Source organism: Onychostruthus taczanowskii, unplaced genomic scaffold, assembly GCF_017590055.1.
Source record: "Onychostruthus taczanowskii isolate IOZ18803 unplaced genomic scaffold, ASM1759005v1 scaffold139, whole genome shotgun sequence".
Lineage (NCBI taxonomy): Eukaryota > Metazoa > Chordata > Aves > Passeriformes > Passeridae > Onychostruthus > Onychostruthus taczanowskii.
Genome location: NW_024498562.1, coordinates 1,027,769 through 1,053,996, shown reverse-complemented (window position 1 = coordinate 1,053,996; position 26,228 = coordinate 1,027,769). Strand labels below are relative to the sequence as shown.

Here is a 26,228-nt window from a genome sequence, read left to right as displayed (position 1 = left end):
CAGCCCATCCTCACTCCAGGAGGTCTCTTCTGTTCATGGGCCATTGAGTGTCCCTGCATGAGTGATAAAAATGACATAATCCCACTGGGAGATGCTCTGCCCAGGGGGAGGAGCCAAGTATTCCTACTTGGATATAATCTGAGATTTGGAACGCCACAGTCGGGCTTTTCCCACTGGATTTCCCAGAGGAAGACCAGACCCTTCTAGGCCTCCACTGGACCTTCAGAGGAAAACTCCACCCTTCTACAGGATCACTGCTCCAACAGAACCACAGCTGGCACTGCAGGAGGGCTGAGCCACCATTGAATGGGACTGCTGCCAATTCCCTGTCCCACAGAGTGTCAGCTCCTATTCTGACTTTGTCTGCTTCAGCAGTAAAAAAATTTTTTTGTGAGCTAATGATTTTTAAACTTTAAAGAACTCCTGTAGATAAAGTTCAAGGTTATAGGACTTAGTTAAGGACTTAAGATTAATTGCTGCAAATAATCTTAGGAGAAGAGGAGAGCCGCAGGCGCACGGGGAGTGGGCATTGTGAGGCGGCCCTGTGGGTTGGCAGGAAAAACCCAAAATGGCCTCAGGTGTGGTAGTGAAAGCCCCCACTGCAGGAGGGGCAAATGATGTGAGCCTGGAGGAACCAAAGAAGATGATGAGGGAAGACTGAAGGAAAAAGAATTAGAAGAGCAGAGAAAACTAGGAAATGCACCTGCTGAAGTGGATGACTAAGGAAAAGATATCAACCCTCATATTCCTCAGTACATCTCCTCAGTACTCCTCAGTATGGTACATAGATCCTTCTAAGGGACGCGCACTAAAGCATCAGAGACCTCAGCCAGAGAAGCAGAAACAGTTTGACTCCTTTGGAGATTGGTACAAACGAGGAGTTCTTTGAGGTTCAGACGAGGATCATGCTGTGGCCATGAGGTATGGCAAAGCAGCCTGTGAGAACTGCAGGGCACTGACACACAAAAAGAAAGACTGCATGGAGAGACCCAGGAAAGCTGGAGCAAAATACATGAATACTGCCCCAGATGAACATGTGCAGCCTCAGCTGATGTTTGATTACAATGGGAAGCGAGACCGGTGGAATGGTTATGACCCAGAGGAGCACATGAAAATTGTTGAGGAATATTCCAAGGCTGATTTGGCCAAATGTGCACTGAAAGCACAGAAGCTTCAGGAGGAGTTGGCATCGGGGAAGCAGGAGCAAGAAAACACCAGTGGGGAGAAGAGGAATCAAATTCACAGACAGAAAGAGATTAATAACAGTGAAGATGAAGACAAATATACAAATGACATTGATATGCCTGGGCAAAACTTTGACTCTAAAAGATGCATCACAGTCTGAAATTTATGTATTTGGGAAGATAGTGCTAAATACTTGAGGAACTTAGATCCAAACTCTACTTATTATGATCCCAAAACAAGAGCAATGAGGGAGAACCCTTATGCCAACACAGGCAAGAATCCAGATGAAGTTGGTTATGCAGGTGAGAACTTCATTTGCTGCACAGGTGGTGCCATTTCCTTGGCATTGACTCAGCTGTTTGCCTGGGAGGCTTATGACAAAGGCTCTCAAGTTCATCTTCAAGCGGACCCTACAAAATTAGAGCTTTTAAAATAAATCTTTCAAAGTGAAAAAAGAAGATTTCAAGGCTCAGCAGAAAGAAAGCATCCTGGAGAAGTATGGAGGACAAGGACATTTAGATGTCCTCCCAGGTGAACTGCTGTTCGCTCAAACAGAAGATTATGTGGAGTATTCTAGGTGTGGAACAGTCATCAAAGGACAGGAGAAAGGTATTGCTTGTTCTAAGTATGAAGAGGATGTGAAGATCAACAACCATACATGCATTTGGGGTTCGTACTGGAAAGAAGGCAAGTGGGTTACAAGTGCCTGCCACTCCTTTGTCAAGTACTCCTACTGTACAGGAGAAGGTGGGAAAGAAATTGCTAATGGAGAGGCAAGTTTAATGGAAGAGCAGCCTGAGGAGGAAGAACACGTGACAAACCCAAAACACTGATGGAGGTCCACCAAGAGAAACAGAAAGAGAAAAAAAAGAAGCACAGGAAAAGCTCAAATTCCGAAAGAGAAGGTGAAGAGAAAAAGAAGCAAGAAAAACTAAAAAAGACTCTAAATGCTGAAGAGGCTTGACTTTTCCACATCAAAGAAATCATGCAGTTAGATGAGAGGAAGAGACCATACAACAGCCAGTATGAAGCCAGGGAGCCAACAGAAGAGGGGAGAGAACGAGTTGCTGCAAGAGAAAAGAACAGAGACTGACCAACCAGAGAAGACACAACATCATCTTCTGTGTCTAAGAAGCCTCGTCTAGACCAAACTCCTGCGGAAAATCTTGATGCAGATGATCCTCTTACTGATGAAGTGATGAAGATGATGAAGATGCGGACTTGGCAGACAGTGATGCTGATGACACTGCAGCTCTTCTGGCTGAACTGGAAAAAAATCAAGAGAGAATGAGCTGAAGAACAAGCTTGAAAGGAACAAGAGCAAAAGGCAGAAGAAGAAATAATTCAGATGGAGAACATCCTGAATGGTAACAAACTGCTGAACCTTACTGGGCCAGCACAGTCTCAGGAAAATGTCAAAGTTAAAAGGAGGTGGAATGATGACATTGTCTTCAAGAACTGTGCCAAGGGGATAGATGAAACAAAAAAGGACAAAAGATTCGTCAATGAAACTCTCCAATCAGAGTTTCACAAAAAGTTCATGGAAATATATATCAAGTAGTACAGTTTTATGTGCTGTAGTGTGCAATTACTTGGTAGGTCATGGCTGTTCCCTCCCTTTCCCTCAGAATTTAAGGCTGAATATTTGGTCAAATGCTTTTCCAAGATCAGCAACAGCTTCATAATTAATAAGTGCTATGAATCTGGAGCTTTTATTCCTGCGTATTGTTTTCCTTTACAGTTTCAATGAGACACAGTTTGTGTCTCATTAAAAAAACCCCAAAAACGAAAAAACAAGCAAAAAACCAAACCAAAACAAAACAAAAAAAACCCCAAAAAAGGAGCAGAGCTGCAGTGGCCAAGCAGCATGCCGGGGCAGGGTGGGGGGAGGCCTGCCGTGCTGCCCCATATCTACAACAGGTCTCTTGGATGAACAGCAATTAAATATAGATCAGCCAGTCCTAAGTGATGGGCAGGCACTTCCCCAAAATGGTGTGTGGTGGTGGGGGTGCTGAGCCACCCTGTGCCACCACTGCTGCCAGCTATGGAATGGAAAACTCCAGGGCTCCATCCTGTGCCACTGCATCTCTGTTCTCCCCCCTAAAACACTTGCAGTTGAAAAAGAGGAGGGGAAAAGGCAATAAAAAACAAACCCTAAAAACTGCACGCTGTAAGGGAAAAACACCAAAAGACAAATGTAGAAAATACTAGAAAGGCACAAAGTGCCCATGGCTCTCCTCTTCTGCTTTGGAGTCTGCGAGTTCCATGGGGGACCGCTGACCGAGGGGCCAAGCCCCAGGGGAGCCGCTGGGGCCAGAAAGAAGCTTTGCTACAAAAATACTGTCTGGCCTCTGCTGGTCCTGCAGTTTACAAGTTCTGCTGGAGGACGAGACCTACTCAGATGGCTGCCACGCTACCCCCTGCAGTCACCACAGTTCCCAGAGAGTGGCAACTTGCTGGCCCTGTGCCGCCTGTCCGTGCCACCTGGGTGGGGGGGGGGTAACTTAATTGAACCAGAGGTGATTTTGCAAGAGCACACAGTTAAGTTCTAGTTCCAGGCTCCTGGTTCTTTATTTCTCAACGAGATTTGACTCTCACCACCCCTACCACCGTGTCTGGCCCTGGGATATAAGGGAAAATAACTGACACAGGGGCCGTGTACTCCGGAACATCCGCACACAGGGACACACATACAGGCACTGTCCTGGAACCAGAGTGTAGGCTCAGGCTCCACTAAATACATTAGCCAAATCAGGGACCGGCCCCTGGACCACACAACACAGTAACAAAGGTATCAGCACATACTTACCATACTTTCTCTCTCTTTTCCCAACATTTTGCCTCTTTTGACTCACAGTTTGGTGTTCTTTCCATGGCACTCATGTTTCCACATGATTGCTGCTCCCGTGTGCCATTTCCATGTCATGGTTCTGTTACAGATGAGTAATGAGATGGCTGGTTCTCACAGATAAGGGGTGAACATTAGGTGTATGGTAAGAGAAGTTTTTGTAGATGTATGGTTATGTTACTGTAATGTGTCCTGCTCCCCTGCATCATTATCATGGGATGGCCTTGGTAGACGGGGCGCTTGGGAGGGTTGGCTTGGTACTATAGTAACACCTTACCTGGTACTATAGTAACACCTGACCTCCGGCCAAGATGTAAAGTGATCTCTACCACTCGACTGACAAGAATTTAGGAGGAGCTAGAAGTATAAAAGGCAGAGCATCCGTTGTGAAGAAGAGGACGTGGCTGGTAGTCACGGGGGCTCCCAGCGCTGTAATTTTTCCTTATTTAGTCCTTTTGTCATAGTTTTTGTTAGAGTTTAATAAAATTTTAAAAAGTGAGCAGTCGTTTCTCACAGTTCTATTCTGAGACTTGTTTCCCTTACCTTAGCAGACATACTTTCCGGTTCTTGGCCGCTCACTCACCACTGTTCTTGAGGCTGTTGTCCCCGCGACTTGCTGGGCCCTTCTCAACAACTCTTAGGCTGCCTCACCTTCTGCGACTCTCCTTCGGCCGCGTCTGCGTTCTGTGACTCGCGGTTCTGTTCTCCCGCGTGCGCGCGTTCTCCCGCCGGTTGTGTTCGTCTCTGTGCGTTCCACGCCGTCTGTGGCCCCGTGTGCTCCCGCCCACGTTCCGCTTCACAGCCAGCTCTTGTCTTTGCTTGTTCTGCGCCAATCCCGCGGCTGACAATAGCCGTAGCCTTTTGCTACTTTGTAAATTCGTTGCTTGGATTTGTGTTCATGCTGATCCTGCAGCTGGCTTGTGGCTGGCTGCAGTCTTCCTTTTGCCACTTTGTATATTCCATCTCTAAATCCCGTCTTGCTGCCCAGTCCTGCGGTCAGCTTGGCTTGTTTCACCTTCTTCTTTCGCGACAGGCTGTTGGTCTCGTGTCCATCACATCTTCAGGGCCACCGTGTGTTGGAATAAATCAGCCAAGACTCCATTTTCTTCATGCACAAAGCCAATTCTTTATTCACAGAGCGCACATTTGTAGGAAATATCAGAAGGGACTATGGTAAACCTAATTGGTCAGCAGTACAGTGAAGCTCAGTTAATTGGCCAGTAAGGGCTGTTGTATATATATATCAAATTTTCTCTCACTCTAGATGTGTTTATGTTTTTCCTTTGTCTCATGGGACAAATCTTATTGTTTCACAGGTGCATTTGTTTTTCACCCTCAGAATAGATTCTTGTGTTAAAGGAACTTCTCATTTGCAAAAAAAGCTTCACATGGGAACTTGCAAATTGCTTGTGAGCTGCACTTAGAAGAAATGCCAGGCCAGCTTTGGCAATTTTAGCAGAGTGAGGCCTGATTTCATAAGGCTTTTATTTCATAATTCTTCTACCCGTCTACGACAAACTGGCAGCAAAATGAAAATGCGTCCCACCCACTTATGACTTTCTGTACATGTTCTTCCTTTTCTTCCCTTTAGTTGCCCCATGTGAGGGGCTGGGTGTAGATTGTGCCCTTGCTGGAGACCAAAATTCGGCTGCATTTAAATGGTGCAGACACAGCCCTGTGGGGGCTGGAAGTAAAGAAGGGGAATTTATTGCTGGAAAGGGATTAGTGCTGCTGTGAAGAGATCTATTTACCTAGTCCACCCACCCTCAAGGGGCTCTGTATGTGGACTTGGATTTGGGAATTGCATGGTGCTTCCCTGGAAGGCCTTGAAATGGGCACCAGAGAGAGGGAAACCAGGCATTGTTAAGTGGGATTGCATATGGTTTTAGAAGCTTACGCAAGGCACAGGAAAAGTACACCTTTGTGTTTGACATTCAATTTTTCAAATTTTATTACATAGAGACTGCTAAGCCCCATTAATTAACTGAGAAATCCTCACTGAAATGATCAGTTTATGAAAATTGTCTTCCTGCCATTGAGTGGAATTAATTGCTAATGAAATAAAAAGGTGTATCAAGACACAAGACAACCTACTATATGAATAATGTATTTTTACTGTATGTTGCTAAGTTAAGAAAAATTCAAGTGATATGACGTTACTTACTCCTTAGGTATATATATATATATATATATATTTATAGCCCCACAGTTATCACTTATGTTTTAGAATGCTGTATTAAAAAATAAGCAGTTAGTTGAGCTGATAATCCACCTTTTTTTTTTTTTTTTGATAGAACTCTAGGCTGTTAGGTGAAAACCAGGATTACTTGTGAGAAAAATCAGAATCCTAGAACAGCTGTAGCTAGAGATGGAATTAAACAAAATGTCTTAACACTGAAACATGGCATTAAGAGGCTGAGGATAAATGCAGACGGTTGATGAGAAAGTTTGTATGCAAATTGGCTCGGATCATGTCTTGCCTTTGAAGATGAGTCAACTGGAACATTAAAGCTGACGGACACTGAAAAGATCTGCTCTCTGCTAGTCAAATCTGTGCTGGGAGGCTCTGATCAGGTGCTGCTGTCACTGACTCTGGGGATCTGATGTGGCCAAAGGGCTTCCCTGTCGCTCTGCTGCCACTCTTCAGCTGTAGGGAGTGTCTATTCCTGCAGAATGTAGAGAAACAAAGCAGATTTAATTAATTCAGATAGGAACTTGATGATGTTCATTGGGATGGGTAGAGTGCAACAAGAGGAGGGGTTTGGGCTCTTGTTTGGAAAAGGTCGGGGTGTAAGGGCAGAGAAAGGTGCTAGGGGCCTGTGTGGAGGGAACAGTTCCCAGTTTGGGAAGGTGGGATGAAGGGATAACAAACTCCAAGCTGAGCAAGCTGTGTTCTCAGAAGAGAGGACTCTCATTGTTTTTTGGCTCACACTGTTATAGATGAGTAATGGGATGTTTGCTCTCACAGTTAAGGGGTGAACATTATGTGTATGTTAAGAGAAGTTTTGTAGATGTGTAGTTGTGCTGCTGCAGTGTGTCCTTCCCCTTGCATTGTTATCATGGGATGGCCTTGGGCACACAGGGGCATTTGGGGAGGGTTGGGCTGTTGCTATGGTAACACCTGACCTCAAATCAAGGTGTAAAAAAGTGATCCCCACCCCTGGACAGCAAGGAAGGAGTCGACTGATAAGACTTTAGGAGGAGCTAGAGGTATAAAAGGTGGGGCATCTGATGCCTCAGGTTTTAACTTTTATATTTTTCAGATTCTGTTCTGCTTTAGTGTGTTAGTCTAGGTTTCATGTTAGGGGATGGTGAGCTTCTCTAGCTGGGGACCAAGGACAGCCAGTCCTTGTCTCAGGCCCAAGTGCACAAACAACGTGGGCTGAAGAGAGGAAAAGAAGCAGGATGGGACTTCATGGGCTAAAGCTGTAACTGCACAATTAACCCCAATAAACAAATGGACCAAAACTTATAAAAGTGAGAGACCCCGTGACTGGTCATGCATTTTGTGACCATTTTGGGTTGTGCTGCCCAAGGTGGATCTGTTGAGACCTCTCAACAAATCCCTACTTTATTTTTTAGCTCTGTCTAGTCTCTGTTCTAGGTCAGCCTTCACAAGGCATCACATCCATTTTGTAGATGAGCACATGGTGGTTTATTCCATGCTCTCAGTGCTGTAATTTTTCCTTATTCAGTCCTTTTGTTGTATTTTTGTTAAGGTTTAATAAACATTTGAAATTTTAAAAGTGAGCATTGTTTCTCACACCACTGCCTGATGTTATGGCTGGGAAATGTGTTTCTCTTGATGCCCTCCACTCATTCTGTCTTATTCCTTCCTTTGGCTGCTTCTGTGGAAATATCTGGTGGGAGTTCCATTTTCTCAGACTCAGAAAAAGGCAGGAAAAAAGGCATTTGTGCTCTCTAGAGACGATGGCAAGTGATAGGTGGATCAGCAGAAAAAGAAATCTTTTGAAATTAGTTTATTGGAAGGAATAAGATCTGCTGCTGTAATGTTCTCTATGTTGCAAACCTGCTATTGCAGCCCAGGCTGTTCCCATTGCAGCAAAGCATTCTTGAAAGGACCGGAATAAGCTTGCCCAGCAGAGGTCCATACAGCAGGATCTCTGTAATTCTGCTTCCACCAGCATTTCTGAGCCTAACCCATCTGCAGGGCCCTCTAACTCAGCTCTCAGATCTTGATTTGGTGCTTGCAATGTGCTGTGCTGTGATTTAACATTTGTCCAAACATCATGATGTGAAAATGTGCTCTCCTAATGGTGGAGCCTTGCTCAAATCAGAGCTGTGTAGAGTTATATATTTATGTATTTGTATTTATTCCAGAGGCCTGTGGCCACGTGGACTCCTTGCAGACTGTCCTGTGTGGGAAAATGAGCATCTGAACACCAGTATAGGCAACACATATTTTTGAGTTCACTAAGAGACTTATTCCTGCAGGATGAAGTAGTTGTGCTGTGATCAGAGGAGGACAGGAAAATCTCAGAAGGCCTGTGAACCTGGTGGTTGAGAACATCAGAGGTGGGTAGAAATAAAAAAAAAATAGTCTTAGTCATGCAAGAAAAACAGGTGAGTGTTGGTTATTTATTGTGGTTTGAAAAAGGGTGATTTGGGCAGCTGCACTAAAGGTCTTGTGTGAGTACTACAAATGGCTAGGATAAACATGATTCTTAGAGGCACAATCAAAGGAGTGAAAAGGCACTGAAACTTGAATCCCTTGACTAAAAGTAAATATTTTTCCATCCCATACAGAGCCATATGAGGTGTGTTGTTCATATGTTTAGCATCTCATAAAAACAACACTTTATTTCTCACCAGTGTTTTCTGCATGCTGTAAATACTCTTTGTGGCTATGCCATGGATTATAAATGCCTAAGACAGTAATTTTAACTTCCAGATGTTTGTGTGATTGCCTTAACACTCCCTGGTGTGAACTGTTACCCCTCACCCTTGGTCACAGGGACCTGTGAGGTGCAGGTTCCCCTCCTGTGTTGTGCTGTAGGTTCTCTGTTAATTGCAGTGGGATAATGCTGTATATGCCATGCAGAGCTGTAAATATGCGCAGGGGAGGGTGTCTTACTTAGAGGTTTTTGTAGATCTTTTGCAAAATTCTCTTGTGCCTGGAAATTGCTTTAAAATGATGAGTGGTACTAAAACTTTCATCTGTAAAATGAGTAAATGTAAGAGAAATTCCTTATTCAGGATGCTTTGGTGTGTGTTAGCTAACCCTTGTAGTGTGTCTGTGCGGCTCCTGTTGCACAGGGAGGGGAAGGGCCTTTCAGAAGGGAATTCCACTTTGAGCACTTGATCTGAAAAAGCAAAAATTGGCCTACTTGATGTACCTGAGATGGGAAGGACATCTGTGTCACAGCGAGGGTACGAGCCCCGAGCTCTGCTCTTGCCAAAAATAAAGCTCTTGCTTTATTAGTGCATGGTGTTTATAGCTCCTAATTGCCTCCTAAAGCACCAAAGGCAGCCAGCTTGGCATAGCCAGTTTGGTCACCATTTAATGTTCTGGCAGATCCTCCTCTCCTGGAAGGCTGTGTGCTGCTTCCACTCCCCTCAGGAGTGATGTGGCTGATGTGGCAGCAGAGGGTCACACAGCCCTGCCCACAGGCAGCCTTGTCTGCTGGCCCAGCGCTTGTATCCGTGTGCACGAAAATCCAGAAGTGGTGATGAAATCCAAAAAGCCCAGTTCTGATTGGAGTTAATGCTTAACCACCTATTTATAGGAAGGAAGTAATTGTGAAGATTGTTTTTCCAGGATTGAAGAGAGTCACTGATTTTTCCAGCTAACTCAAAGCTCTTCCAGTGAAGGAAGAAGAGGGGGCTGGCTGTTCTTTTTTGGCCCTTCAGGAAGGGTTTAATGCTTTGACTTCCCCCAAGTGATTTCTCTGCCTGGCTTGAGCAGCAGTTTTGCCAGGCCCAGGGGCAGATCTGAGGCTGTTCAAGATGTGATTTCTCAGGCTGGTGACAGTGGACACTGCCAAGTAAACGCAGTGACAAAATGGTTTTCTTGCCAGCATGCCACCTGGCATTTCTGACTGCCCAGTGTTTATCCCTTGGCTTTCCAGGTGTATTCCTTGGTGCCAGCTCTTTCCCACAGTTGAGTTTCTGGTGGATCCCTGCTAGCCTGGCCTTCTGCTTGTGCTGGCAGTTGCTGTTGAGTTCTAGGAGGCAGCAGGACTGGCCATGGCCATCTGAGCCTGCTGCACTGGACACAAAGCCTGTGGGTTTTGCTGCTCTGGGTCCTCACCTGGCTGCAACTGCAGAACTCAGGTCATTCCCAGGCTCAGAAATCCATGGAGAGCAGGGCCCTGCTTGTGTCTGCAAGGGCAAAACGCTGCAGGAGTGGGAGCTCACCCAGCCCCAGAGCTGGAGCAGCCAGCAGTGACATTTGGGCAGTTTCAGTGTCCATGTCCCCTCTGGGTGACACAGAGGAGAGCTTCTTGTCCTCCCCAGCTGTGTCACACACTCATATCATCCGTCATTATCCATCATCTCTTCTGCTCCAGCAGGAATTCCTTGGCCAGGAAGGCTGTGCTCCAAGGCATGGCAGAGCCCAGCTGCAGGGAGTGTATGCAGAGAACCTGCCCTTGGTGGCCTTGGAGCAAGCCCAGGCTGCCAGCGAGGGGCAGGACCTGCTGGCCAGGCTGGAGGTGTCACCTGTGCTGTCACTGTGCCAGGACAGCAGCTCTGGGGGAACCCTGACTGCTGGCAGCTGCTCCTCTGGAGAGGAGGCCTGGCAGGGTGGGACCTGGCAGGGTGGGACCTGGTCAGGTTGGGACCTGGCAGGGTGCTGGTCACCGGGCCCTGGACACTCTGTGGGGGCAGAGAGGAGCAGGGGGGCAGGATGGGACCTGGGGGGCAGCAGAGGTGTGAGCTGAGCAGGCTGAGGTGGCCATGGGAAGCTGTGTCCCTCCAGGCTAGCTCTGCTCACAGGGAATTTGCTACTTGTGTACAGCAGAACTTTTTGGATCAGAGGGAGAAATAACGTTTTCCCCCTCTCCTGTTTTTGACCTGCAAATTCACCTGCTGCTGTTCCTCTTTCCTTCTCCTTTTACATCCTGCTTGCTGTCCAGGGCTGTTTGGGACACATTGTCAGTATGCACAATCACTTAATTTGTCACCTTTGTCCTTACCTCAGCCCAGCGAAATGTCACAAACAGACCTTAAGCTGACCTGGGTGTGTGCTGTTGTTCTTTGTGGCTGACCAGCTGGAGTTGGTTCTGATGACCTGCAGGTGATCTGGATCCCAAAGACAGAGCCAGCCTCTCCCACTGTGCTCTCTCCAGGGAGCTTGGCAGAGCTGCTGGATCAGCAGGGCTGCAGTAATCTGTGCAGGAGAGAGGATGGAGGCTGAGTAACTTGCTGAACTGGATCCACTTGCAAGAAGTCTTTGACTTGCAGGTAGTTATTAATCTGTAATCGTGTGACAGGATTTCTGTGAATACTTCCAACTTTTAGGTGATCGCTGAAAGATTCCTGGTATATTTTTGTTACTGGTTTGTTTCTGTGGCAACTTGGGAAAGTTTTGCTGCATGGTTGTAACATAGAAATAATAAACAAATTGTAACTAGTGGATTAGGTGCGTGCTTGTAAAAACAAATGTTCTCATTCAAGGCAAAACAGAACCAAGAGTCCCCAAAGATAAAAATTATTTGGTGTTGCTTTAGAAAATCCTGTTTAATAGTTGTACTTTGGTTTGGAAAGAGAATATTTGAGAGAAGTAGGGTTGGACATCTTCATCACCCAAACCAGATTGTGGTGTTGTGTGACAAAGTAGCAGGATTTGGTGCTGACTTCTCCTGGCAAACAGGCAAACGTGCCCCAGGGAGGATGGTCTGGACCAAGGTTGATTGAAGGAGACATCTGGAGGTGGCATCCTCCCCAGAGCCCTTCCCTTGCCCTTCATGGCCGCCTGAAGTGCAGCCTGAGCGAATCACTGCCTTTTCCTGCAGAAATCCGAGCCTTGCAGCCTCCCTGGACTCCACAAACATCTGAGAATTCTTCTGGAGTCAGCATTAAAGAACGAATGGATGGAATGACCTTTGGGGTGTCACTGATTTCTCTGACTGTGGTCGGTGTAAGGGAAGTGGAGTGGGCATCCAGCAGTGGGAATGCAGCAGGCAGCCACCAGGGATCCAGTGGGGATCCATGAGGGGTCCGTCGGGTATTCATGGGGGATCCATGAGGGGTCAATTGGAAATCCATGGGGGATCCGTCTGGGATCCATCAGGAATCCATGGGGGATCCATCGGGAATCTATAGGGGATCAATGGGGGTCCATCGGGGATCCATGGGGAATCCATAGGGGATCCATGGAGGATCCATGCAGGATGCATGGGGGATGCATGGGAGATCCATGGGGAATCCATTGGGGATCCATGCGGGATGCATGGGGGATCCATGGAGGATCCATGGAAGATCCATCGGGAATCCATGGGGGATCCATCGGGAATCCATGGGGAATCCGTGGGGAATCCATGGGGAATCCATGCAGATCCATAGAGAATCCATGGGGAATCCAGGGGGAATCCATGGGGGATCCGTGGGGGATCCATGGGGAATCCATGCAGATCCATCGAGAATCCATGGGGAATCCATGGGGAATCCAGGGAGAATCCGTGGGGGATCCATGGGGGATGCATGAGGGATCCATCGGGAATCCATGGAGGATCCATGCGGAGCCATCGGGAAGAGCCAGGCGCGGCCGTGCCCAGCGCTGCCATCGGGCACCACCTGCCGGCCATTAGCGGTCATTGCAGCGTGGGGGCGGATTGTGTCGGGATAAAAGGGATAAAGGAACAGAGGGAAAAAGGAAAAAAGGAATACGGGAATAAAGGGCAGCGTGTGCGGGGCAGGGATAAAGAATAGAAGGCAGTGTCCCGAGAGCAGAGACACGGGATAAAGGGCAGTGTCCCGGTGCTGAGAGCAGGGACACGGGGTACAGAGGGTGTCCTGGGGCCAGGATCGGGCTCGCAGGATAAAGGGCAGAGTTCCAGGAGCGGGGATGGAGGGCAGTGTCCCGGTGCTGAGAGCTGGGACCAGGCTCAAGTTCCCTGAAGTGCCGGGGATTCCATACATCAGTGCTGTGGGACACACGGAGTGCAGCTCAGGCCTTTGGCATTTTTGGGTTCCTCAGGTTTGCTCTGAATTTCGAGGGGAAGAGGGAAGCCCGGACAGCTGTTGAGAAGAGCCATTTTTAGATGCTGGAGCTGGGAATTGTGTTTCAGGCCCTTTGCAGTGCCCCGCGCAGAGCAGCTCGCGGTGCCTGTCCCCAGCCCTGTCTGTGGGGCAGAGCAGAGGGGCACCGGGGGCTGCCTCTGACCCTCCCCACGTGGGAAGGCTCTGCCTTGGAGGAGCACTGCAGGGCAGGCTTGGGGCTCCTGAGGCTGCCACCAGAGCTCCTGGGACCATTTGCGGCTGTTCCTGACTTTTTGGCAAACCTCACTGGGGTTGTGTTTGCTGGATGTGTCTGCCTGGGGAGCTCTGTCCTGCTTTGTCCTGGTGACTTCACCCAGAGCAGCGGCTTTCCTTTTTTAATGAGGAATTAAAGAATTGCAGAGATTTCTGACTGATTGTGGCATTGATGAAGGGGTTAACTGGGTGAATCAAGAGAGTCTTGAGGGGAAGCAGGTGGGACAGCTCCTCATGAGGATAAGTGGAAGGAACTGCTGGTTTTCCCTTTTCCTTTAGGTCAGGCAGGAACAAAGGAAGGTGAGAGAGGCCAGCAAAGATCTGTGCATGTTTATTGCTCATAAAAAACATTTTTCTGGTATTGTTTTATTTTCCTTGTTTTCTGATGGAGTCTGAAAGAATGCCTTTGCTGTTTTGTTTTCTGTTGTGTTTTTTTCTTTGGACAAGATTCAGCCTAAATCTTCCACTGTGATCTGATCAGACTCTTATTCATTTCCTGGTAGGACTCCATGACTTGTGGTACACTAAGACTGTGAAATAGGAAGATTTTAGTGAGAAAGATATCACCTTGGTGATGTGTTTAATTCCAGAAAGTTTGTGAAGTAAAGCCAACAGAGTTTTATTTCTTATTCTCTCAAACTTGAAACATTTATCAAAAAAAAGAAAAAAAAAAAGAAAAAAAAAGGGAGAATATGTCAGAAAGGATGGTGATTATTTTTGTCCTAACCCCACCTGAAATATAATAAGTGTAACTATTATTTCTAGTCAAATAAGAAGAGTACATCACCATATTTACTGCCACCAGAGCATTTTCCCTGCATGTGACATATGCTAGGGAATGAAAAGATGTAAAATAAATATGTAGAGGTGGATCTGTACCCTGAGCTCTGAGCTCCAGAACCCAGTGAGGCTTTGCAGGCTGTCCCCTGCATCAGTCCTGGCAGGGTGACAATTCCTGTGCAGGGCAGGTGTCACTGCCAGGCTGGCTGGGCCCTCCTGGGGCTGTTCCAAGCCCTTGTGGCTGAAAGGAGGAAAGGGAAAATGCACTTCTTGAAGAAAAAGAGCTCAGAAATGAATATTTGATTTTCCTCTGGTAACCAATCCTTCTGTTTTCACTGGGTTTGTTGTTGCAGTAGCACTGGACTGCAATAGGACAATAAAGCACAGAATTGTCCTTTCTTTCTCTGACTGGTGTAAATTTGCCTTGATAAGGGGACCTCAGCTCACCTGCCCTACCTGGAGTGTGCCACTGGGGGCCAGGTGTTCACATTCAAACAGCTTTTCATTGCTGCTTTGATAAATATCAAGGATTCTCATCACAAGCCATTGCTTCATAAAAAGTTCTAATGGGGTGGGAGTAAAAAACTCCTTTATTAAATGGCATGAACTTCTGGATCTGAATGTAATAAAATAATAATTTATGATATATTTTTAGGGATAAGAGATTAAAGTGCATATTAATTAAATGAATAATGAAAACCTTTGTGAGATTCTCTCCCACAAGTTGCAAGTAGCTTTTTAATCAAATTCTTTCTATGGAAAAATGCATTTCATTATAAGATAATTAGCACATCTATTGTGTTTTTAATACAACTTGTGCTAAAGTGTGTTTGATTTGGCGTTTGCTCATGGCAATTAGCAGTGAAGGAATTGAACATTTTTGCTTTATTCCGGGCTTTGTAAATTATAACTGCCATATCTGGGGAAAATGGATGTGAAGTTATGTAAAGAGCTAGATTAATCTTGGGAATATATTGGGGTAATCATTAGCAGCAGCAAAAAGAGAAGGTGGGGATCTGTGCTACCTAAAGCTGCAAATTTAGGGGTGATTTTATTTTCTGGCACCGGTGTGTTTTGTTGTGTCTGTTCTGTGCCAGTCCTGAGGAAGCTGGAGGGTTCTGTACCCCAGAGTGTTCTGTACAGGTTCTGTACAGGTTCTGTACCCCAGAGTGTTCTGTACAGGTTCTGCACAGGTTTGAATCCTGGAGTGTTCTGTACAGGTTCTGTACCCCAGAGTGTTCTGTACAGGTTCTGCACAGGTTCAGGTTCTCTACCCCAGGGGGTTCTGCACAGGTTCAGGTTCTGCACAGGTTCTGCACAGGTTCAGGTTCTGTACGGGTTCTGTCCCCAGTCTGGAGGAGCAGGACAGGGAGGGGTCTGGGCAGGGCTCAGCCTGGGCTCCCGTTGATCCCATTCCCAAATCCCCTGGGGCTGCCCTGCCCTGGGGCTGTGCTGAGCGTGGCTGGGACCCCCTGGCCCATCTGAGAGGCAGGAAAACAGGCAGAGGCTGGGGGGCTTCAGAGGCACGCTGCTGCCAGGCTGCTGACACAGCTCTGCTGGGCCTGGGACGGGTCCTGCAGCACTGGCAGGGTCCAGCAGGGTCCAGCAGAATCCCACAGGGTCCAGCAGAATCCCGCAGGGTCCCGCAGAGTCCAGCCTTCCCAGCTGCCCTGCTGAGGCTTTTCTCTGCCAACAGTTGGGCAAGGAGAGGGAGAAAACTGCCTTTACAGAAAGTTCTTGGGTGAGGTGGTGCCTAGGCTGGGCTCACTTGGAGGGTTTTTATGGCTGGGCTCACTGGGGCACAAAGCCTGGTATTGCCTCCTGAGTGGAACTCGTTAATGCGCAGAAAATCCAAACTTGAGACTGGCTTTTATGTAGTAAAAAACAACATAATACAGTACAGGAATATCAAAAGAAACCGTCCAGTGCAAACATCATATACATTGGAAATGGATACAGTGTTCCTTAAAATAACTTTAAAAAAATCAGGCTTAAAAACAGCAATTCCAGGTAATAGAATCTGGCTGATACCTACCAAAGTACTTGACTTACTGCACTAAATCATTTCCTAACTAACTTTACTGCTGATAGCCAATACCACAGGTACTGACAAAATCCTTAAACTGTAAGTATTATTAGTTAGCATTCTTTATAATACACAAATATGTGGAACCCCTAGAGCACATACTGCTGGCTGGATTAAGCAAAAGAGAATGAGCCCATTCAAAATAAAACCATGGCTGTCACCCCAAAATGTACTTTTTAAAAACAAAGGATAGGATCTAAGACTGATTTGACCAGTGGACAGAATTCTCCTGAGTTTTCCTTTAGTTCATATTTGAAAATTTGAGTGATTACTTTGTTGGTGTTGTATTAGAGTCCAGCCAAGTATTACATTGGACAACTTTTTACAGCAGTGAGAAGTGTGAGACCATTATTGTGCATTGTTATTTCCTGCCAAGAAAACGTTCTGGGGGGAGTGTGAATTGGAGATGATGCGAATAAGTAAAAAGTAAATTTGCAAGGTTCCACTATACTTGTTTAAGAAAAAAAAAAAAAAAAAAAAAGATTTAGTATTATTTGGTTAGCTACCAGATTTAAATAATCAAATCAACTAAACTAATACATACAGCTCCAGCACAGATCCTGCACAGTGGAGGATCTGTGTAGTAGGGCTCTGTTCCTGTTGGAGGCAACAGGACTCTGCACTGCTGGAAGCCAGAGACAGGCCATGGTCCCAAGGGACCTGCTTTTCCCAAAATGTGTTTGGCTGGGTCCATTCCAATGTGGGAAGTTTCATTCTGGTCATTCTGTGGCTCTTCACCAGGTGGGAAACTGAGCACAGTCCCTTTCCAGAGACGTGGTGGCTGCAGCTCCAAACCTGCCTTACATTTATGGTGCTTTTACGCAGCCCGGTGTGTGGGTCTGTAGCATTCTGGTTTGGGAGTCTACAGTATTTTCCTAGGTGGAAAATACTCCTTTTACAGTACCTGCTTAGAAAAAAAGCACAACAGTTTCACAGTAATGAGGCCCTTCATTTTTTGTCCCTGAAAAAAATGCTATTGCTTTAATTATGCTGAATAAACCCCTCATTCAACCTCTTTAGAAATCTAGAGAGACCTGTATTTCCATCTAGAGAGATTTACAGTGTTGGAGTCTTGACATTCCCCTGATCTCCACATTTCCTGCCCTGCAGGATATGTTCCATTGAGTAACACTGAGATCCTACTTCCAGACAGAAAAAACAATTTTGCTGCTAGCTAGAGCAAATTCTACCATGCCAGAAATGTGCCTGAAATTGTCATCAGGCTGTTAAAAATGACAGATTAAACCAGATTGTGTGTTTAAAAATCCTGTCTAATTTTATCTTGAGTAACTCGTAGATGTAGTAGAAGGCTATAAAGCAAAAATAATTAATAGAAGGGAAATAAAAAAAATAATGCTTCTTTTTGAGAGTAATGGAATAATTTCTAATACTTAGTGATAGACCATATGTTCCTCCTCTCTTCTGGTGGGTGAGCATAAGTGTGGAATATCAATAAAGATGTTGCAAGAGGGGCAGGCAAAGCAGCCAGCTGGAGATCCAGGGGGGTTAAAACATCCCTTCCCAATGCCACTGAGCCTCTCCCAGCAGAGGGTGACCTTGGATGTATGTGGATGGAAACAGCACAGAAGGAGAGGATTGAGGGAGAAACTGGGGACAAAACCAGGAGAAGTGGGGAAGATGGGGAGAGGAGGTGTGTCCTGGAAGACTTGAGCAGATCAGTGAGCAGGAATTTTGGGCCAAAAAATGAATGTTAGTGAGGAAGTTAATATAGGTGATCTCTGTGTGTCTTTTTAACCCTACTGCAGGTTTTTTCCATGCCTGTTTGAAATCCTTGAGGGAAGAGCTGTGAGTTCCTCACTGGCCACTGGCAGTCTCTTGGTGTCTATCTCTAGTGGGAGGGGGAAAACTCATGGCTATTTTGAGCTTAATACACAAAATCTTCACTTGCTTCTGATCCATACAGCTCAGCTAACATCTTGAACCTGGGTCCCCAGTCATTGAGAAAGTCATAGTCAATGTCTGAGTCTGAGGAGCCCGAGCCCAGAGAGCTGAGGGACTCCGCGATGGACTCGGCGCCTTCGTAGCCGTAGATGTGCAGGGTGTCATAGGGCAGCAAATCCCTGTCGTTGTCAGCCTCATCCTTCTTCACCTCAATCATCATCTCCATGCCCCCAGCTCCAGGGGGGATGTCCCCAGGAGGTTTCTGGACCTGTGCATACGGAGAGGGAGCGGCCTCTGCCTTGAGGCCGTTCTTGCGGACGGAGTTGAGCACGGACACGTCGTAGCTGGTGGTGTCCATCTCACCCCCGCCCTCCTCGTCGTAGGTGACCAGCTGCTCGTGGATCTCTGCCACGCTCCTCCCGAGCCCACTCAGGTCCTTCTTGTGCCTCTTTCTCAGCAGAATCAGCAACACAATTACTGCAAAGGAAACTTAATGAATGTGTGTGAATAGAGAAGTAAGACACTAAAACTAGCACTAAAACAAATTGCATTTAAGATATGTAACGTAGTCTGAAGTGGGTTTCTTTTTTGGAGTGTTTTTTAACATGTATTTATTTTTAAAATTTCTATTTAACTGTAAGATTTGTTGAAGGAGTTCACTCTGGACAGAGATTGTCCCCCTGACTCTTGAGCTGGAATCACAAGTATAAATACATGGTGTCACAAGGTCATTGAATCAACTACTGCCTAGAACTCTTAATGTCGAGCATCAGATGCTTATGTAGTACTTGTAAAACAGACCAGTTCTCAGGCCAGGGAAAGGTACTCAGCCTTCTCTGATAGATTTCAAATACAGCAAACAGGTACTGGTCTGCTGATTTGTTACAAATGTATTTATGTTCACTGTACTGCTTCAAGGGTTTCCAGACTAGCTCTGCCATAGGAACCTGGAATCCTGTTGTTGTTGCCCCAGCCCAAATTTCCTGTTTTATAGCTGTGTATGAGGCTGGTACCAGTAAATCAAGTATATCACACATGTGTGCAATAGCCTGTCTAGAGGAGTGAGAAGCTTTGCAGCTGAAGCTATTGTAACAGGCCAGAGAGGAAGAGCATGTGAGATGAATCAAATAGGTACAGCATTTCTGGCTTCGTGACCATTTCACAGCCACAAAGCTTTTGTACATCTCCGCTAAAGAACAAAACAATCCTCACGCTGCGCTGCAGAGAACATTCCAAAAGTCAGATACATACCAATGATTGTGAAGATGCAGATAAAAATTGCCACCAGCGCTTGTATGCTAACGCCAACCTGCTTTGCCCTCTCCTCACAGAAGGTGAAGTTGCCTTTCTCGTTGCACTTGCAGACACTGATGACCAGGGTGTTTGTGCTGGTGAGGTCGGGGTCGCCGTTGTCTGAGATGAGCACAGGCAGGTAGTGGAATTTGGCGAGTTCCCGATTGAACTGTCCGTATTTGACAGTGATGTTAGCTGTGTTGTCTGGAAGAAGTAAGGACAGCCCATTAGGTGATACTCTCCACCAGAAGTAAGGACATCCCATTAGGTGATACTCTCCACCAGAAGTAAGGACATCCCATTAGGTGATAATCTCCACCAGACTGCCCTCACAGATTACCACTCAGCTGGTGCCTCTTCCCCTTAGTGCCAGCCTTTCAGGAACCCAGTGAAACTTTGGTTTCATTAAACATACTTTTTTTCCAGTATGTTGAGCCTTTAAAAATAAAGAGTTACTTGCTCAGCTAGCCCAACCACAGGTCAGTGCTGCAGCTTTTCTTCCCTGAGCCCTGGGGTCCTGCTCTGGGCAGCTGAGGAAGGGCATTGCAGGGATACACTACCGTAGTTCTCAATCAGGGAGAAGTTGCTGTCTTCTGTGGCCAGTGAGTATCTGAAGAAACCTCTGGGTGATGTTTCATCCTTGTCAACAGCTGAAATCCTAACAATCACCTGCAAGAATGGAAGAGGTCACAGTTTTCAGTGTACATTGCCTCCAGTGATAAAGCATGTGGAGTGTTTGAGCTGGGCTGTGTGTCCTGTGTAACCCTTCAGTTTGACACAGACATCTCAGGGTACTCCTCTTCAAGGTTCTTCAGTTTCACTTTTATCTTTGTGGGTCTTCAAAAAGACCAGTTTTGCCTCTTCAAATTTTGTGTAATGAAAGCATGAAAAAAGCCTCATTTTTAAAGACATATGGCTTATTGAAGTGTCTAAGATGGTGTCTTAGTCCTCATCCTACTCTGAGGTGTAACTGTCATTCTTGGAATGCCTTTGAGACTGCCATGGCTGAAGGACATGCTTGGATTTTGAAATCTTCAACCTGATGTACATTATATGTATAAAATACAAAAAATGTGTCTGGTTGTATACCAAAGGTATTTTATAAATTAAACTAAATTGAAATTAATACCTTGCATGTTTTATCAGATAGTTTAGGCAGTGACAAAGTGTCCTGGTTCTGGCCAGGAAAGAGTTAATGTTTTTCCCAGTAGCTGGGAGGGGGCACAGTGGTTATTCTTGAACACCCCATGTCATTTCTGGGAAAGGAAAGAGACTCTCTTCCTGGAGAAGGGGTTCATTCTCTTTGAGCAGGTGTGGTGGAGGATAATGCTAGTGCTGAGCCAGAGGGAACACATTGGGTGCTGTGGCTGCTCTGCACTCTCTCTATTTTTTTATATAGATATATTTCTGTTATTTATATCATTGCTATTACTGTTCATTTTCTTATCTCATTGCTGTTTCCAGTAAATTGTTCTTATCTCAGCCCATGATGTTTCCCTTTTGTGCTTCCAGTTCTCCTCTCCATCCTAAATACATTAAACTTGGGAGTACTTCCTCTAAACCATGACTCAAAGTGTCTTAATCAAACAAATATTACAGCATGGGCTGAACACTTGTGTCTGAGGCCAAACACATGGATCCAAAATACCAACACTGTCCCAAGTAGTAACAGTTTGGATGTGCAGATCCATGCACTCTGTGACTACAAAATAATGTTCCATGCAGCAATATTTCTCTTCCTAGTTTGAAATGGTTTCCTCCTCAGTACCACATTCAAGCACTTGTGTGATAGAACTGTGTTGCTGATTCTTGCTGTGCAAAGCTTGACTGTCCTTCATGGCTCAGCTGTTATTACACAGATGTGAGAGCCTGGGGGGAGAGGAGCAGTGCAGCCCATGTGTGCAAGCAGATAAAAGTCAATATTCCAACAGTGCAATATCCTTAAGGGACAATTCCTAACCACTGATGTTTTGGAAATCAGTGAAGTGATTGGGCATTTTAGCATGAAAACGGAGACTCACTTTTATTAAAAGACATCTTTCACTTGAGCTGACAAACAGTAATTCAGGTTTCAGGGAAATGCTCTCCCTGTCTCACCTTTCCAGGTGCAGCATTTTCACACACTCGGGGTTCCTCAGGAGAAACAAGCTCGGGAGCATTATCATTTACATCATCAACGATGACGTGGACGTGGGCGTGTGACTCTCTGTCGGAAAGCCGGCCTGGAAGGACAGCGGGGTACAGGTCACAGCCGGGGTCCCAGTGCTGGCTGAGCTCCCCTTCCCACACCTTCTGCCCCCTTCTGTGCCTCCCACATGACGAAGATTTTCTGGCTCCATCATAACTGAAACTTTTCCTCTGAGATTTAGACATTTTCCTAAAACCTCTCATAGTGGTTAAATCGTAAAGGATCTTTCAGAAGTAAAATGACAGTAGATTATGGCTTCCTGATTCTTCCCACTGCATGCTGATGGGTTGAGCATCGTTCTCTGGCACTAAAGCAGCAGGCACAGAACAGGCCATGTCTGCATTGTGAAATATCAAACCAAGCTGGGACTGACCTGCCTCCTCGGAGCTGAGCAAAGCCAGGGGTCAAATCTTAAAATGATCTCTGACCTATTTGCAGGGACTTGTTTGATTGGGAAGATGGTGATGCAAACCTTGAAGCACTCCTTTCTTTCCTAGCTCAGCAGGAACAGGTTGTAAGGTTGTGCCTTTCCTTTTTGACAGCCTTGCTGAAAAGGTGTACCCAGACTTCTTTCAAACTGGGAAATGGGTGGCACTTACCATCTTCAAGGATCTCCACAGCTGCCACAGTGATGTTGTATGAGGAGCTGAATTCTCTGTCCAGAGGCTTGGGAAGTTGAATAACTCCATTATTGGATACCCTGACATAGTCTCCGTTAGGATTTGCTCTACGCTGAATATATCTGGATTTTGTTTAAAACAAGATATGTCAATGCAAGGCTGGTAATGCTGTGTTTCATTTCATTTCTTCTCAGAGGAAGGTCAGAGAGTTCTTGTGTGACAAATTACATTAATATCTTGACCAGGAGGGCTGAGAATATTGCCCAAAAACTATGCAAGCTGTGACAGTGAAATACATCTGTTGGAAGAGTTTCCATATTATTGTACTTTGCTCTTTCAGAAGTCTATTTTCTTCTCTAAACACATGATTGAGAGAGCTTTTACAATAAAAATATAACAATAAATTACAACCATGTAAAAATACCCAAGTTTATATTTTTTTCCCTAGATGTGTATCAGTGAGTCCATGTGGTAATGACACAGGTAAATGAAATTTATGTTCAGCTTTTGGTGAGTGTATATATATATATATATATATATATCCATGGCTGCAGTGCTGGAAAAATTAAATTGGATTTTTTTTTGTTTTGTTTTGTTTGGCATGCAGATTCCAAAAAAATAGGGCCAAAGTCTGGGTACTTTGTCAAATTCTTGGTGCTATTCTGCACTTTCAAACAGAATTGCTGAAGCTGCTGTTGTCTTACCTGATTTTCCGTTTAGCTGCGTCAGGGTCCTCGGCATGAACTGAGCCGAGTGTTTTCACTTCTGCGTGGTTTTCCCTGACTTTGAATTCGTAGGGAAGCTTGGTGAAGACAGGAGGCTCGTCCACGTCGGTGACCTCGATGGTGACGGTCGCGATGCTCCGCGGGTTGCCAGGTTTGAAATGCCGAAGGTTCACGGTGGGGTCTGTGGCCTCGATGCTGAATCTGTATTCTGACACTGTTTCGAAGTCCAGGGGCTAAAACCAAAAAGACAGTTACAGATATTCTTTCATTGGTGATGTCTAAGCAAACTTTGATTTGTTCTCTGTGCAGATTTAAGATCTGTGCTCTATTTCATGTTTGGCAATGCTACCAAATTTCATCTTGGCTGGACCCATGGGAGAGCATTTCCCAGCTGAACTTCTCTATCCTAGCATGGCTTAAGGTACCTCTGGTGTGGAACAGATTCATCCAGTAGTTTAAGGCAAAATAATTTTCTTTTGGGTTAAATACTTGTCTTTTTATAATGCTGTAACTGGTAAAACTTGGTGAGCTCCTGTCCCCTCAAGGCTGGGGAAGAGATTCTCCTCTTGACTATGCTTTGTGTTCTGAAGGCACTCAAGGCAGATTGCAGATCTGCACTGGATGACAGCTGGGGCACTCAGTGATAAATGACATCCTCTTCCTTGTTTTTCCCCTTGCCTGAGACTACAAAAGGAATCACACAATGGGAGGAAGGCCAGGAGCTTGGGCAGTAAGAAATGCTCCTTTCAAAGTTTCCTTTGTTCTACCACCTGAGATTCTAAAACCACTGAGATACACAGCAGTTATGGTGACTCTTGTTTTCCTCTTTGGGTAGACATTGCAAGGGGAAATGATGGAAGTTATGCAGCAGCTGACATTTTATCTCACATGGCTTTGTATGTAAAATTATGACATATGCATGGCCAAAATTACATTGAAAACAGGGTGAACTTTGCCCACTGTGTGCTGGAGGAAGAGCTGGTTCCAAATCCCTCAGGGAGGGTGTGTGGGGTCTGTGACTGTTCCTCCTCTGCGCAGGTGCTGCATTCTCCAGCTCCTGGGAAGCTGGGGAAGAGCTGCACCCCGTGAAGGACAGCTGCTCATACCCAGTGTGACCACAGCCAAGGATTTTACCACCAGTCTTGAATCCTTGGTACTGTTTTTCCTGAAAGTTTTCTCTTCTTAATGACATTTCTAGTCTTAGCAGTTACAGAGAGGCATGTGGAAGGGAAAAACACATTCCTGTCAATCTGAGGATTACAGGAGCTGATTTATAGTCCTCTCTCCTCTTTTTTTTTAACAGCAAGTCAATTAAATCAATGAAGTCTTGGTTTGGCAATGCTCTGCAGCAGTCCCTTGGTGCAAATAATGTGCATTTGAGAATTTTAAAAACCAAAGGACATACCTTAATAAAGGCTTTGGAGAGTCTTAAAGACATAAGAAATTAGTGGGGAAGCTCTTAAAAAAAAGCTCTTTCCTTTACCATGAGGAAATAAAGGGAGCTGTGGCTCGGATTGGAGCAAATGCCAAACTGCAAAAATACTTTTAGAAAGGAGGTCAGGTGGACTTGTTCACATTTTCTGCTTTGGGTTCACGTGGGCTTCAGAAGGGAAGGATTCTTTGACTTGGCCAGTTGGTTCAACTCTTAAATCACTGCCTCTTTGAAGCATCCAACCACCTGAAGTTGGAGAGGAACCCAAAGCACCTAACCTGAATATCTGACACAGCCCCCACTGCCCTCTGCAGTAATTCTGAAGTTTTTCAGGTCTGGAGGTAGAAAAGGACTAGAAATCACCAGCTCTTCTTCTCCCAGAGCTTGGAGAGCTGCTGTTCAGGATCAATATATTTCATGCTGGCTTTCATGCGTTTCCGTTTTTTCCTGCTGCTAGTCCTAAACCAAAAAATCACTTGTTACACATGGAAAACCACAATAATCATGTTTGTTATGGGGAAAAGTACCTTCTTTGGCCTAATGATTCCTTCATTTGTGTATGGATTTGCTACAATGTCAAAGGTGTCCCTGAACTCTCCTTGGATAAAGCTGTATCTTGTATTTCTGTGCTGTGGTTCATCAATATCTTCTACTTTGACTCTGCCAACTTCTCCTCCTACTGAAATGTTTTCAGGAACTTTAAAGTGAAATGATGCTGTTAAAAAAAAGAAAAATACATGAGGAGTGTGTACATGGAAGCTAGGACTCAGTTAAAACTGTTCTTACTTGATAGATGAACATAAAAATATTTTGTTGAGAATTTAGTATCGCATATCTCTAAGACATGTGAAAGCATAAATAATACCCCAAATTGTCAAGATCTTTAGCAAAGGGATGAAATTAATACTGTTTTTTGTTTTCTGCTCTAAGCATGCATCACCCAGGAAAAGCGGCTCTGGCTGAAACATAGAAGATCTTCTTAACATGTAAAGTTATTTTGGCCATTTTTAAGGAAAGCTGAATTGTGCAGGACCATGAGCTGAACTCATTGTGCTTGTGCCAGCCCCGGCCCCAGGGGGGTTCAGGGGCTGTGTGGCACTCACGGTGTTTGAACACTGGGAAGTTGTCGTTGATGTCGGACAACGCGATGATCACCGTGGCTGTGCTGGAATCCCCAGAGAAACCCGGAGCATCTTTGGCTTGAACAACAATCTCATACGTTGACTTGGTCTCTCTGTCTAAGTTAGGCTCTTTTGTGTAAATCACACCTGTAAAAAATAATATTTGATACAATAAGATTTTGCAGCACGTCCAACATCTCTTCAATTTTGATGGCAAATTTTTATCTTTTTTTTTTAATCTCTCTTCCCACATTCAGCTTTAAGTACCAATTTTACAGTGGTATTTTTCAAGAAATGTTAGAAATTTTTCTGCATGATGGAATATTTAGGAGAGAAGGTGCAGAATATTCCTTTTAATGGATCTTTAGCCTCTTTACCTGTGTACTTTGCTCTAGCAAACCAGTGTGTTTACAAGAGATACTGACATCGGTTTTAAAACTGGGCAAAATTTAAGCTAGGAAGTTTAGGAAAGCAAATTATTATTGATTACTGAATGCTGCTTCAGAATTTGTGTATTCCCTTTTCCTGTTTGGTCACTGGAACAGAGTCTGTGCTAAACTGAAAACATGAACTCAGCTCCTGGTTAATCTTTCCATAAGTGGGAAAAAAATGA

At 45.3% G+C, this 26,228-nt stretch overlaps 1 protein-coding gene and 1 pseudogene across 2 annotated transcripts in view; one reads left to right on the top strand and one right to left on the bottom strand.

Moving 5' to 3' along the window:
- The first annotated feature begins 568 nt into the window (after positions 1–568).
- LOC121332202 lies at positions 569–2,746 on the top strand (annotated as a pseudogene).
- A 13,352-nt stretch (positions 2,747–16,098) lies between these two features.
- Positions 16,099–26,228, bottom strand: part of CDH5 (cadherin 5) — a 29,587-nt gene continuing 19,457 nt past the window's right edge. For both annotated transcript variants that reach the window (XM_041397380.1, XM_041397382.1), the window contains 8 exons: positions 25,598–25,762; positions 25,022–25,209; positions 23,042–23,295; positions 22,317–22,459; positions 21,627–21,751; positions 20,090–20,198; positions 19,488–19,733; positions 16,099–18,713 (listed from right to left, as the gene is read on the bottom strand). In XM_041397380.1, the coding sequence (XP_041253314.1) occupies positions 18,220–18,713; positions 19,488–19,733; positions 20,090–20,198; positions 21,627–21,751; positions 22,317–22,459; positions 23,042–23,295; positions 25,022–25,209; positions 25,598–25,762 (1,724 nt within the window). In that variant the 3' untranslated portion in view covers positions 16,099–18,219. The remainder of the gene's footprint in view (positions 18,714–19,487; positions 19,734–20,089; positions 20,199–21,626; positions 21,752–22,316; positions 22,460–23,041; positions 23,296–25,021; positions 25,210–25,597; positions 25,763–26,228) is intronic.